This window comes from Microtus oregoni, unplaced genomic scaffold (assembly GCF_018167655.1).
Source record: "Microtus oregoni isolate MIOR12 unplaced genomic scaffold, Mior012 000000F_ref0000247, whole genome shotgun sequence".
NCBI lineage: Eukaryota > Metazoa > Chordata > Mammalia > Rodentia > Cricetidae > Microtus > Microtus oregoni.
In genome coordinates this window covers 30,574,356-30,589,466 of record NW_024543059.1, presented here as the reverse complement: position 1 = coordinate 30,589,466, position 15,111 = coordinate 30,574,356, and the positions used below count along the sequence as shown (strand labels likewise).

At 46.7% G+C, this 15,111-nt stretch overlaps 1 protein-coding gene across 2 annotated transcripts in view; it reads right to left on the bottom strand.

Moving 5' to 3' along the window:
- Oca2 (OCA2 melanosomal transmembrane protein) overlaps positions 1-15,111 on the bottom strand; it is a 208,881-nt gene that overhangs the window by 171,744 nt on the left and 22,026 nt on the right. For both annotated transcript variants that reach the window (XM_041656427.1, XM_041656435.1), the window contains exons 4-8: positions 14,572-14,629; positions 13,086-13,158; positions 6,637-6,794; positions 4,708-4,787; positions 3,006-3,159 (exon numbers count right to left, since the gene is read on the bottom strand). In XM_041656427.1, the coding sequence (XP_041512361.1) occupies positions 3,006-3,159; positions 4,708-4,787; positions 6,637-6,794; positions 13,086-13,158; positions 14,572-14,629 (523 nt within the window). The remainder of the gene's footprint in view (positions 1-3,005; positions 3,160-4,707; positions 4,788-6,636; positions 6,795-13,085; positions 13,159-14,571; positions 14,630-15,111) is intronic.

The following is a 15,111-nucleotide window of genomic DNA, read 5'->3' as shown; positions in this document are numbered from 1 at the left end:
TAGCTCCTTTATGCTGTGAACTCTTTTTCATTAAGACCGTCTAAGACTTTTTTAAATATTATTTTATTCAGTCTGCAGACCTTAGCTGTGGTAGAATTTTTAGTATCCTATGCTGGGAAATTCTCTAAGACCAAGGCCCAGTAATAGATCAAAGTATGAGCATTAGAAGGATTGCTTCAGCTTTGTTCTTCTTGCTTTCAACGAGGACAACTTTACAAGGATAAGAAATACGGCACTGAGGAATTACCAATAATTCTGCCTCCACTGTAGGATCAGAGGTGTAAAGAACCCAAGGGATGTCCTGAAGTGGCCCCATCCTATCCAGATATTAGGGACATTCAGGAACCCTGGCTGAGCCTTTGTCTCCTGTTCAATTACATATAGGTCAGGGGCACAAAAAAAAAAATTGGTGTAGGCAACGCTTAATGGTCAGGTTGACCAGGCTCAGAACTCAGCACCTAACTCAAGCATCTAAAGACACTCTTGGGACATTTCCTTATTTATTGAGCTAGCTCCATGCTGGATTCTGTTTAAGGCGCTGGCCTCAACACTGATGAAGAGGCATGATAAGGGAGCTCCCATGTGACCAGGAAATGGGTCACAACTACAGATAGCAGTGGCGACAGCATATAGGGAGAGTGAGTGGGCAGATTAGTGGTTCACTCCAGGACTTGCTTCCTCGGGGCATAGGGGTCAGGCAGCAGCAATGTAGGCTGAAGGTGCCTGTCTGCAGAGCCTCTAGTTCGGGGATAACTTTGACTCTGACTCAGGGAATCTTCTGAGTCTTCATGCATTGAGTCTTCAAGCAAGCCAGGAAAACCAGAGTGTTGGGCTTACTTCCAGAGACAAGACACGCCCCCCTGCCCACGGGAACTCTCCTGGTGAACAAATTCTACATAATTCAAATATAAGTCAAGTCAAAAGAAAGACCTTGCACCATAAGAAATTAATAAGCTGATGCCAAATGTACAGCAAGGTCTCCGACCATAAGGGAATCAAACTCTGACTGCATGACTGACAGGCAACAGAGAAAGTGCTGAAGTTCACACACTGAGCAGTCAATACCTAAGCCATGCGTGGTAACATGCATCTACAGGCCCCGCTGCTCAAGGAGGCTGAGGCCAGAGGAGGTCAAGAGTTTGAAGCCAGCCTGGACAATATACCAATACTCTGCAACCCTTCCCGCCCCCCTCCAAAATAAATAAATAAAAATGTTAAATTTTTTTGAAAGATGAAGCTAAACAAAACTTAAATGTAAAAATCAAAATCTGCAGGGTGGATCTGAAAATTTCTAACATGATTGGAGTCAGTCGCTTAGAAAACCACGGGAATGAGTATGCCCAATGTATACGCAATGTCAATCAATCTAGTGTACCAGTTAGCTGCTGCCAGCAAGTCAAAGGATCACAGGGACGGACGCAGACAAGTACACAGCAAACCCAACACCCAGTGGTGGAAGGAAGTCTCAGTACAGTATAGCTGACAGGAAAGGGACTTCTGCAGCCTCATAAGCAGCATCAACAGGACAAGAGCTGGTGTCTTACTCATGGCGGAGGAGGGAGTCCTCCCAGTGCGACCAGAGAGCACTCTTGCCACCTTATTATGGTTGCTGTAATGAGGAGGGTGGAGGAAAAATTAAAGGGGATACAGATTGGAAAGGAAACAAAATAAAACCACCCCCACTACACATGCTGTGATGTTCTATATTTAAGATCTCAAGAATCCCATTTAAAAAAAAAAAAACTCCCTTGAGATCAGGAAAATGACAAATCATAAAACTAGCCTAAAAATTCCTCTCCCTGTGCTGACAGTGACGGCCTGGACAAAAGAACATGGAGTGCCAGCCACCATCGCTGCAAAGAGAAGGAAGCGTGAAGATTTAGCACAACTGCATAGTGCCTGCACAATGACTTTTTAAACAAAGCTGAAATGAATTAGGAGATAGATAGACCATGCTCACAGACTGTAGAGCATATAAAGTGTATATGGGACAAGAATGATTGCCACACAGAGCAGCTTGGGGGAACCGCAGCAAGTGAGAGATGCCCCCCAACACTGTGCAGACAGGACACACCTGCCACGATCAAGACAGTGCGGGAGGGAATGGATAGGCACTTAACCAACGTGCCAAGACAAGGAACTGAGAAATACGCCTCACAAAGCTCTAATTGCTTCTTAAATGATTTCTTCGATAATTTATTTTATGCATTTGATTGTTTCACTCATACATAGGTCTGTGTACTATGTGCATGCCTGGAAGCGAAAGAGGAGGTCGGATCCCTTGGAACAGTTGTGGACAGTGGTGAGCCTCCATGTGAATTCTGGGAATTAAGCCCAGGCCCTCTGTAACAATAACAAATGCTCTAACCATTGAGCCATCTCTTCAGGCCATGCAATGCTCCCCTTTTTAAAATTTTATACAGGAATCAAAGCAATTCAACAGAGGAGAGAGTGCTCCCTTGATAAATGGCGCTGGGATAATTGATGGAATAGCCATGGACCGGAGAAGAAACCTCCATCTAAGACACACATAGATACCAGCTCAAAGCTAAAACTTTAAACACTGTCTGTAACTTATAACTGAGCAGTACATTCTTAGACATAACACTAAATCATAATCTCTAAGACACACAAACTTCATAAGGCACTCTAGAAGAGTATTTACAAAATGTATATCCTACAAAGCTTTGCATATTTGTATCTCAACTATATAAGCACTCGAAAGGCAACATTAAAAATTCAGTTACAAAATACATAGATGGAAACTTACAGCCAGCTCACTAAGCTGTTCCGGCCCTCTTACACCTGACCTTGTTTGATCAGTACTCATGAATCGGCAACTAACTGGAGACAGTTGCCTTTTCTACCTAGACTAAGGGACATTCTACTCCTTAGAAATCACACCTTCCCAACTTCACCAACTGAAGTTGAGTCTATCAAAGTAGCTAACAAACTGTCCTGACTATGGGTGCTGGTAGATCATAGGAAGCAGGCATGGTCGTTACCTCAAATATTATCAGAGTGTAAACCCCCGTGAGGATGGCCACGGCGATGGTCACTTGTGCTTCAACACTCGCCCCGAGGAACTGATGGGCCAGCAAGAGAGGGACGAGGCGACTTTGCTGGAGGGAAGCCTGGATACTGATCGAAACAGCCTCCCTGCAAAATAAATCAAAGGTCTTGAGGCTGATCAAGGACACTGTGAATAATTACTGTACTTCTTCAACATCCTTTCTAGCAAGCCAGCATGGCCAGAGCCAGAGCCCAGGGTATTATTCCACAGTGGTGCAACCAAATGCACAGTCTCTCAGACAAAAGAGCCCTAAGTACAGGCCTAAAACGCAGGGCCCAATCTTTCTGGGACACTCAACAAGAACTCTTTAGATTTTTGAAGGTGCCACTCAGCAATTAGCCTGCAGATGGCAAAGGAAATGTCATTCATTTTCCTCATCCTTACCAATGTAATGAGGTGCTTCAGCTGCTAATACAGACATTCACCGGCTAGTTAAACTTTAGTCCCTGAGAGTGTCAAACAGTGCCGAAAAAGGGAAGCCTGCAGACCATCAAGTGTGACGTGATGAAACAGAAGAGCTTGCTAAAAGTCTCTCCATCTTTAACTTTGGTGAGCCTCGTAGTGTCAACTCCCATCCCAAGTGAACTCCTAACTCCCCAGACCTCAGAACACGATTATGTAGAGATGGTTCTTAAGGAAGAATGTTGAAATGAAGTCATGAGGGTAGGTCTTAATTCAGTGGGACTTGCGTCCTTCAGCAGAGATAAGGACCCAGATATACAAGGAAGACAAAACAAGATGATGTCTGTGACCCAGGAAGACAGCCCTCAATGTACGCTAAGCCTGACAACAGCCTGTTGTCTAATTCCCAGTCTCATAAATACGTGTGATGTTTCAGCTGTCCAAGGCACGCACCCTCGCTGGTCACAACCACAATGGTCATAACCACAACCACAGTGCAGGTGGTCTCGAGAGAGTGTTTTTAGTTAAATAAAAAGCCAAAGAAGCCCCAAATCCCCACCGGATACAAGAGGTTATATCCAGGATCCCCAAAGATACCCAAACCAGGATACTCAAATCTCATATATGAACTGCCATAGTACTTGTATACTATTAGTAAAATTGAGCACTGACTAAAACATGCCTTCCCTTCGAAATGGGTACTGAAGTCAATCCTCTTTGGTCCTGGCCAGGATAGTTACAGTATTTCCTGCAGAGGTTTGCGCTTGATGGCTACACTGAACATCTGAGTACCTGGCTCAAATCGCATTGCTCATCTGTGACTATGTGTGCCCAAGTGTGGGATAGGCTGGACTTCCTTAAGCAAGCGGTAGAGTTTAGGTGTGCCATTCCAAAGGTCAGTCCTGGAAACTCAATCTGCCAGTTACGTGTTGATCATGTTTGGGGAGGTGCGTAGGTTTAGGTGACTCCTCAAATGGCACCTGCAGCTGGGGGAGAAGAGTGCCCCGGGCTGGCAGGCTTGCTCTGTCTTGCCATTGGATGCCGCCAAAGGCCCTATGTCAAGAATGTTGGCCCTGTGCTCTTGGCCTTCCCAGCCTCCAGAACAGTAGATAAAAAAAAAAAAAAACATTATTCCTCATAAGTCAGTCTTGGGTACGCTGGTGTACCCGCAGAAGGCAGAGAGGAGATGATAAGCCTTACCCAGAAAACTCATCCCGAAACCCCAAACCCACCTGCTCACGATCTCAAAAGTTCGGCTCACCAGCGTATGCTCGCTTCTTGGATTTAAAAGGACAGTCCAGTTGTGAGTGGCCTGCAGAAGTCAAAATTTACAATTATAGTAAGTCTTTGTGAATAAGCACCGTGAAATATATCTTCTGTACGGACACAATTTTTTGCAAATATTCTCATCTAATTCTTGAATATAGTAGAACCTGTGGTGGGTAAGGAAGGCCAACAATACTGATTTATGAGTAAAATAAATCATTAAAATGTACTGGAATTATTTGAGTCTCGGGTAATCTTTTAGTCATCTGAGGCAATTAAAAAAAATGCCTCCTTAGAATTGATTTCTGCTTACAGTCAGGAAGCCACAAACCTGTCCCAAGAAACCCAGCACCCTGTGTCACAGCGATCCTGATCCTCCTCCCACAGAGCTGAGCTGGAACCGCAGCAGCGGCAGACAAACCTGCCCTGAGCCAACATAGCAGATGGCAGCCTCGGGGACCAGAGAGGAACCTTCCATGGGGAGGACGGGTCTCCCTCACAGATGGAGAGAAACCAAACAGAACACAGGAGCTCTACGGTAGGTCTCTGCAGAGAACTTCCTGCGTGAGGAAACAGAAATCATCCTCGAAGACTCGGGGGCTTGCAAAGATGGTGTCTGAGGGAAATGTTCTCTGTGTGTCTGGAGATGGATGTGTGCGTGGGCATGTGCAGAGTGCCAGTGTGTTAAAGGGAGCCTTCTGGCCAGAGCAAGAACAAGTGATACTACTCATTTGATCTGGACAATAACTACACCGAGAAGGTACCTAGACATCAGAACCTACTTGTAGTTATCTGTAGCATAGCAGGGAACCTGTAATAATGACGTGGTAAAATAACTTTGGATCGTGCAACTTTCTGCCACAGAGACGATGAATGTTTGAGAAGACATCGGTGTCAGTGACTCTGATTCGATTATCACACTTTGTGTGTATGTGAGTATCCAACTATTAGACTCTGCCTTATAAGTATATATGCATGGTGTGGTGATTAAATTTTTTAATTGTAGAATAATGTTTAAAGGCATCAACTTATACCCCATGTCTTCAACATAAGAGTCAATAGGCACAGGGTAGACACATCTGCCCCCCTCGTTCATTGCAGCGGGCTGTGCACCTCACATGGGAATTTAGTTTCTGTCTTAAGGTCATTCTATGATTTAGAATGCTAATGGTGTACCAGCCTTTGACAGTTACCATCCTTGGTTATGATTAGACTTTTGTCCTAAGGACCACGATCTGCAGAACAGGAAAATGTAAGAGGCACAGCCTCGCACATAAACAGGGCTCCCTTCCAATGGCTGGTGACACCAGGGAAAACTCCTGAGCACAGGACATATCTTACAGGCAGGTGTTTCCGTGGGTGTCCAGTGAAGTCACTGACCCCGGGACTTGGGGACAGGTGAGGCTCCATAGAGAGGCATCGTGCCTTTGATGCCTAGACCCTGATTGCCGCTGGCTCTCCTCCTGCGCACAGGTGCATGTTCAGAATGGGAGCTGAAGGCAGAGTTCTGCACGGGGCCCTACAGACACATGATTCAGGGACCTATGGGCTCCGCAATGCCACAAACACAGGTGTAGTCTCCACCTGTCCTCTGTGACGTCAGCCGAGTCCCAGACAGACTTGCGCTTTACAACAAAAACTGCCAACATTCATAATGCTTCTCTGAATAAGCGAGTGGAAATTGTTATTGCATGAAAAGCTTGCAGGTGTCACTTGACTGCAATGGCATGGAAAAATAATTTCAGTGACAAAGAGAAAGAAAAGCATCAACGGCTTCGCTAATAACGGAGTTCCTGCCTTTAGGCTTCCGTGAAATCCACTCAACAAGAAGCTCCATTTATGATGAGGCGTAGTGAGATTTTACAATGCCTTTCAAACAACTACGGAAGTATAACCTGTGGTCGCCGCCGCCTGCTGCCCATTGGGTCTGCCTGGGTCACCACCACCACGACATGCTCCTCTTTCCCCGAACCGCTTTGTCCACCAGCCATCAGGGGCCCTGCCAGGTCCAGCTGAAGCATCACGGAGTCCACGTGGCCGCTGAGGTTCACAGCTGAGGGCGGATCAAGGTGAAGTACAGAGCAAGGAAGAAACACCTACTAACCCATTGACCCCGCCCCAAGACACACCCCTTCCTAGGAGAGCTCCGGAAGAAATGTCCGTCCAGCCTTTCTCCAGGCCCCCTACCCTGAGCCACTTATCACTCCAGTCCTTCATTACGACACATCCGATTGGTTTTAGGCAGCTCTATCATGCTGAACTTCTGTTGCTTGAGTTCTGAATACTAGCTACACAGTGCTCATGCCTGTCTTCTTGTTTCCCCTGTTACAGCTAGCGTAAAACTTCCGTCCAAGTTCACGCGTCCGTAGAAGATGAAACACATGCGCTCGTCTAAGTCACAGGGTCTCAAACCCCTGCTTGCAAGCTGAGAGACCACAAGGAGGTTTAAAAGCACTCTGAAACTGGCGAAAATCAACGGTGTCCGCAGCAAACAAGAAGGGTCAGGATAAGAGGCCGCTCCCACTTCACAATCCTTCCCAGGGCAACTCCTACATCCCTGCTTGTGTGTTGTACAACATAAGAGCCCATGTTCCTCAGCTGCCTTGACCCTCAGAACCTCCCACCTCTGCTGCCAGGTCCCAGTACCATGGAGTGTGTAAGAGTGACAGCCGACTGTCCAGGACAACTAGCCCAGGCATTTTGAGCCAGGTCTCCAAAGCCTTCAGAAAGAGCTTGCTGGGTTCAGGATTTACCAATGGTCGGTGCCTTCGGCCCCTAGAAGCGCAGCTGGTTTATTGGAGGGAGGGTAGCTACGAGGTTCCCTTTGCGTGCTGGCGAAAGTCTTTCAATAAATGGCTCCTTTTCTTTTTTATTTTATTTTTTTGTTAATTTTCAAGACATACTGCTTTTAAAGTAAAGGAAATGTTGGGTGAGCCCTGTGATCTGTGTGACGGCTGCCCCACACTGCTCGACACTTGGGTTTAGAAGGAACAAACCGAAAAATGGAAGTCACACATGGAACAAAATTTACAAAGAAAAGGTCCAAGAGCCCCTGTTGCTCGGCCAGCCTGAAACCGTTCCTGTCCTGGTCTTTTCCCTAAGCCCTACTCAGAAGAAACAGTTTAATAGGCCTTGAAGACGGCAGAAAGTAGAACAGTGCCACCTAGAGGCAAATCTCAGAAGAGCAGCGGGCATCTCTCCCGGATTTGAGCTTTTATCTCTCTACTGCCTGGTAAAACAAAGCCTTTGACCTCGGGTGAAGCCGTTATTCTTCTTCCACGAATGCTCAAATACCTGACAAGAACAAACTCGAGAACAGAAAAAATTCAGTCTGGCTGTCATTTTGAGAAGACCTAGTCTTCATGCTGGGGAAGGCAGGTGGTTCCATTGCAGTGAGAACATTCTGGAAGAGAAGCTGGGGCCAAAAAGGCTGGGCTATAACCCTCAAGGCCCGCTCCACTGATCCACTGCCTACAGTAGGTCACGCCCCTCAAAGATTCCACAACCTCTCAAAATAGTGCATGAGTCTTTGGGAGGGGGTGAAAAGCAGTAGTGGGGGGGGGGTGACCAGGTGACGTAAAAACACCCTCCGGTAGTCACTCAAAGAGAGAACACAAACATTAAAGGGGCAGCTGAGTGTAGTGGCGCACGCCTTTAATCCCAGCACTCAGAAGGCAGAGGAAGCCAGATCTTGGTGGGTTTGTGGCCAGCCTGGTCTACTGAGTGAGCTCCAGGACAGTCGGGACTGCCTTCTCCCATTGCTCTGAGGACAATGTTTCTGAAAGAAATTAACCTTTGAACGGGTGGACTTAATGAAGCTAAGTGCCCTCCCCAACACATCAGATCTCATCCAACCCACAAATCCAGGTGGATGAGGTCCCTGAGGGGAGGCAGTCCACTTGCTCGCTAGTGAACCCAATCTTCATCTCCTTCTCTAGGCTCAGGCCTTTGATTGTAGACTGGAACACCACCTACCACTGCCATCCCAAGCACCCAGGCCTTTGAGTTCCACTTGGCCTTGCAGGTGGAATTCTTAGCTTTCACAATCATATGAGTCAATGTCTTAAAATAATTTTTATATATGTGTGTGTGTTTGTATATATATATATATATATATATAGTGTGTGTGTGTGTTTGTGTATATATATATATATATATATATATAGTGTGTGTGTGTGTGTGCGCGCGTGCGCGCATGAGTTCTGTGTTTTGTTGTTTAATTTATGGGGTCCTGTTCAGAGACCCTAAAAGGGTAATGGAGGAAATTGTCTTCATTCCCTACAGGGTTTTCCTCTACGTTCATTGGTAGCTCTGGCCACAGCTCAAGGTGTGCCGAGGGGCAGAAAAGAGCATGGAGAGAGAGGGGGAGACAAAGGATGAGGTGTTGAGAAGGAAGGCGAGGGGAGAGGTGGAGAGAGGGAGGGAAGGGGAGGTAAATCTAGTAACCTGTGGGCAAAGGGTCCCTGGCCTCTGCTCCTTTCCACAGTGGCCTGGGAGCCCCACCACCCTCTCCCATAACAAGCACAGACAACAATTTGGGGACAAAGGACTTCAGGTGCCTGCAATTACAGGTTTCTAAAATAAACCCAGCAATTACTGAGCTGACAGAGCCTGACTGCTACCAGGGAACGCAGATGTTCACAAGGAAGACATAGCCTTGTTATTCCCCAACGGAGGGAGAACGGCTCTCCAACCCAGCGGCCTTCCTGTCCCAGCACACGGCCCATGCCTCTGGCCTCAGCTCCAACCAGGAAGGCTGGCAAAGGTCAAGAAGGGAGAATACAAGGGCTGTGCTAAATTCTCTTTCTTCTAAGAACTTCCCTCCGGGGTCAGAACCCCATTCCGCCCCAACACGCCTTGTCTGTTTCTTAGTTCTGGTGTTTTAAGACAGGGTCTCACTGTGTAGTAGATTGTCCTCTCCTGCCTGAGCTTCTCGAGTGCTAAGATCATTACAGTCACGCCTCACCCCACATCCTAGAACTGAAGCGGGAAAAACACAATCAAAAATAATAAACTAGAGATCCAAGCATGCTTCTGTCTGCCAGTTCGGAGAATACGGCCCTCGCTGTGAGCTAGGTATTGCGCCCTGTGCCCTATCACAAAGAACATAATTCTTCCAGGCAAGCCAGAAGACGCTGGTTAACAGCTACCCCTACATTATCTCTGCTCTGTAAATCCCCCATTTGTTCAAAATGACTAGAACTGAGAGTTGTTGTCTCTGTAAAGCTGTCTAATTGATTGAAACATAACTTGGGGACAGGATCCTAAAAGCAACGTATGTGTGGAAGCCCATTTAAGGATGTGATGTGATATATCTCAAAGCTACGGAAGTTATGGAAGATCTGTGTTCAGGGCGGAGGTTCCTTGACCTGGGTGCGTTGGTCAACCACTGGCTAAAGAGATATTTTTCACGTTATCTCTGGGTGCTTGGAGGATTTTCTGCAGGGAGGCATTCGTCTGTTGTTTCAGCCCCTTCTTCGAGTCTAGCAGAACCTCCCTCCGTGGAGCATCTCACTACACCTCCTGCAGCCCACACATCCCCAGCTGGAATAAGGCCCAAGAGGGCCACACAAACCCTCACTGTGCATTTAGAGACTAGCGTCTTGGGAGAGGAGCCATTGGAAATCTGTGGTGACAGTGGACTTGTTCCGAGGAGCCCACAGTGAAAATGAAATCAGCCTCCATGGAGCAATAATTGTCCTACATCCCTGTGATGTGGGAGTCCTCTCTGTGTGCTGTAATTACCATTCATGAATAAAGAAACTGCCTTGGCCTGTTGATAGGGCAGAACTTAGGTAGATGGGGAAGATGAAACTGAATGCTGGGAGGAAGAAGGGCGGAGTCAGAGAGACGCTATGGAGCTGCCGCCAGAGTCAGACATGCCTAATCTTTGCCGGTAAGCCACTGCCACATGGCAATACACAGATTAATGGAGATGGGTTAAATTAATATGGAAGAGTTAGCCAATAAGAAGTTAGAGCTAATGGGCCAAGCAATGTTTTAATTAATATAGTTTCTGTGTAGTTATTTTGGTTCTGGGAGGCCGATATGAGCAAGTAGCCTCCTCCTACATCCCTGAGCATCCCTGCCCTCCTGCCTGGCTGTCCCCATCTCTCCCATCTCTTTCTATCTTTTCTTTTTTCTTCTTTCATCCAAATGTGCAATTTCATCCAGAAAACAGAAAATGAGCTTCCTGCTACCTGTGTTGCCTAAAACACATGGGCCACTGGGCAGGACAGGCTGTGAGCCCCTTGGTGGAGACTAGACACAGGACTGTCAATGAAGAGCTTTGTGGAGGTGCTTTAGAATAGACGTGGCACACCATGGTGGGAGGGTAAGAGGGCTTTACCTGTTGGTTTCTAGTCTCCCCCTAAACTGCTCCAGCTGTGTAGGATGCCCGTGTGACAAGGATTTTACTGTTGGTCCTCACAGCACTGAGTCCCATCCCCTGCTTCTGACCCTTCTCCTTCTGTGAGTCTCTCTGAAGACAGGATCCAGCAATTGTGCAGGGCCTGAGAGGTTTGAAGTCACCCAGCGGTAGGGTAGGGAGAGCAGCATCTGAGTGCTGGGGGCCAGGATGAAGCCAGTGCATTGAAGGAAACAGGGGGAGAAGACAGCAGGGGACAATCTTGGATTTTTTTTCAACCAAGGAAGAGAGAGAGGGGCGGGGGAGAATCTCCCAGAATCCTGACTTTTCAATCATACTCCCAGCACTTGGAATTGTGCCCCCTCTTCCCTTCCTCTTTCTCTCTACCTTCACTTGCAGGCTTCTCTCAGCAGCATCCCCTTGCCCGACTATGCAGGTTCTCCAAAGTTAGGCACCCCTGTTCCAAGGCACCACTCACCACGTCCTGCATAGCATGGTCCCAGGAACCTGACTGGAGGAGTCAAGAATAAAGAAAGAAAGACAGACACACAGAGAGAAAAGCTGGGATCAGGGGGGCTGTGCTCGCTGAGGCAGAGGGCACCAACTCTACAGCCCAGAAACTCAGTACATTTATTCTGTTCTGCACAAGGGGGAGGAGTTAGCTCATCTCAGTGGGAGGTCTCTGTAGGAAGGAGTATTGGGTTGCGGAAATATGAGAAGAGGAAGCTATAGTTGCCAGTTTTTACACACACTCAATATCTGCACACCATTCCCATGGGTCTAAGACAGTGGAATCCTTAACATGGCCATGTTCAAGTCAGACAACACACATGTTCACTCCGGGCTTCCAACACTCCCTACCCAGCTGGCTTCTGACCAGGTTTACCCCAACCCTCCAAGTAATACAGAGGCTAAGATGTTGTCTGTCTCTACCCTTAAAAACTGTGTAACTCAGTATCCAACTATCCTAACGATGGTTTTCAACAGAAGATTCCAAGGCAAGAGAAAATGAAGAGACAAGAGCAACAAGTAGAAAGGGAAAGGAAGCTACCAGTGCAGTGGTATGGATGAATGCAAACTCACAGTTGAGAAGGAGGAACATAGAGACTTCTATGATAATCCCTATCCCACCCTAAAAAAGTGACAGCCTAGATAGAAAGCCTTCAAAGAAAACTCCTACAAACTGTGAGGAGGACACCACAGTTGATGACTTCTGGTGAGGATGGGGGTAGAGAAGGCATCTATTTTCTTTAAGGGGCTGGCTACTGGGAGCTTGACCATGCTCCCGGGAGTTGATGGGCAACACAAATTAGGCTTGATTTTGTTTTTTTCTTCTTCTTCTTTTTTTGTGGGAAGGAGGTCAGCAGAGCTGAGCAGGGGAGCAGACCTGGGAGGCCTGGGAAGTGAGTGTGATCAGGGTTCATGATGTGAAACTCTCAAACAGTCAATAAAAATATTATGTTTAAAAAAAAAACAGCAGCCATACAGAAGATACAGCCAAAAGGAGGACCCAGAATGCAAAGACCAGTCACTAGGAATCACCTGTACTGGAATGCTAAGGAATGGGGTGGACAGAGGCACAGGACAGAGGACAGATGAGAAGCCTGGACCCCCTGTCCCCCAGCTAGCTCCTGAAGAAACAGTGCATGGGGGGCTGGAGAGATGGCTCAGAGGTTAAGAGCACTGACTGTTCTTCCAGAGGTCCTGAGTTTAATTCCCAGCAACCACATGGTGGCTCACAACCATCTGTAATGAGATCTGGTGCCCTCTACTGGCCTATAGGATATATGTAGGCAGAATACTGTATACATAATAAATAAATCTTATATTAAAAAAAAGAAACAGTGCATGTACCAGGAACACTGGCTCTGACCGTCTGTGCTTGACCCTTTGACGGGAGTCATTGTTTCTAAATGACTTTGCCTTGTGCCTGCCGGCGGCGACAGGTGACTGCTACCCCACGCATGCTTTGGATACAGTAGTTTTCCATTGGTGACACAGCCAACAGCTGCCAGATCTTTCCTTGATCCGGATACAGGCTGAATAAAATCTGTAACCATCAAAAATATTTAATTAAATAATTATAATATGAACACCATAGGGCCTATATAACTTTGACTACTATTAGAAACAGAGGTGTGGTTTATGTATAGAAATTTCACCAGCTTACCCTAATAGCATTAGAACATAAAAATATTTTTATTCATTGTCCTGGGTTAGCTACAGTGAGCCTTGATTATTGATGCTTTTCAGTTAAGGACTCGCCCTTCCAAGTTTTGCTTTGATATACCCAGCCACAAATTAGACTGCCAGATGTGTATATGAGTTATTTTCTCACTTAAAAGAACAGAGGAATATACCTCCATGACCTTTGCTAGCTTGTTGGTGGAAATCGCAAAAAAAAAATTAATAATTAAATTCAAGTGATTAAAGAAATTAATGATAAGATGCCATACTATGGAAATTCAAAGCAATTTCTCAAATTCTTTCAGATGTGTCTACAAGGGAGAAAAAAGAAAGTCCATTTCCCAAATTAAAAAGCTTGAAGCCCAATGATTGAGCTCAAGTTGCCTTTGGGGCCCGAGGGAAAGCTGGTGAACCCTGACGACCCCCCCCCCCTTGACTCTCAATCTCTGCTCAGCAAAGGCTTCAGCACCACACAATTGTGTGAGTGGAAACAGAGGAGAACATTAATAACCGAAACATAATGAAACTGTGGGTCTTCCCAAGTTCAAGACCGCTGTTTGCATTTCATGGTGTCGGGGACCACTGAGCCCCTCCCTCACAGATCTTAGGGGCTGACTGTACCCCATTCAGTCAGAAAGAATGACATGCACCATTTTTTACTGACTACTTCTTCCAGAGAGATACACAGACTCCTGCCTGCACACAGAAGCCCAACCAGTGCTGCTAAGGGCAGATTTTCCTCACCACCCCTCAACCTGCCATGTCCATCCGCACTCGGCATCTTCTTCAAAGAGGTCAGAAACTCTGCAGTCAGCTCTAACAGGAGGTCCCAGGCCTCAGGTCCAGAAGCTCAGGCAGTCAGTGCTAACAGGAGGTCCCAGGCCTCAGGTCCAGAAACTCTGCAGTCAGTACTAACAGGAGGTCCCAGGCCTCAGGTCCAGAAACTCTGCAATCAGTGCTAACAGGAGGTCCCAGGCCTCAGGTCCAGAAACTCTGCAATCAGTGCTAACAGGAGGTCCCAGGCCTCAAGTCCAGAAACTCTGAAGTCAGCTCTAACAGGAGGCCCCAGGCCTCAGGTCCAGAAACTCTGCAGTCAGCTCTAACAGGAGGTCCTAGGCCTCAGGTCCAGAAACTCTGCAGTCAGTGCTAACAGGAGGTCCCAGGCCTCAGGTCCTTCTGCCATCCATCCCAAAGCACACAAGGGCTGTGTCCACCCAAGACGACCCCCAGCACCCACACTGATCCAATAGCAGGTCTGGGAGATACTGGTACTCACAGAACACACCACCACAAAAACAAACAAGCCCGTGACCTTCATCCACCGCACACAGCACCTGCAAGAGAAAAGGAGGGCCCTGAGCCACGCACGGTAGCAGCGTCTGCCTGAGATATGAAGGAAGGAAGATGAGACAGCTTGTTATTATTGTGTTCACTAGCTAAGTTCCATATGTGTTAGAAAACCGTTCTGGAAATCTGAAAATGGTAAACTTTTCTTTTGCATTTTCTTAGACTAAATGAATTGAACAAATAATCATTTCACATTTCCAAATTGTGTTTCAACAGCTCCTCCTTCAGTGGGAATCTAAATAGCATTTGTTTTTAAAACTATGAAATATAATTGAGGTATCCTCGGTGTACTATCTTTTTCTTTTTGTAACTGGCAGACAGCAGAACTGACGATTCAGAATGAAGCGTTTCTTGCAAATGTCTTTGCCATTCATGCCTGGTACTATCCAGACTTGTAGTTAGCCACTCCACAGGTACTTTCAGGGTAATGTATGCTTGCAGAAAGCTGAAGTTTATGACATCTGTTGAG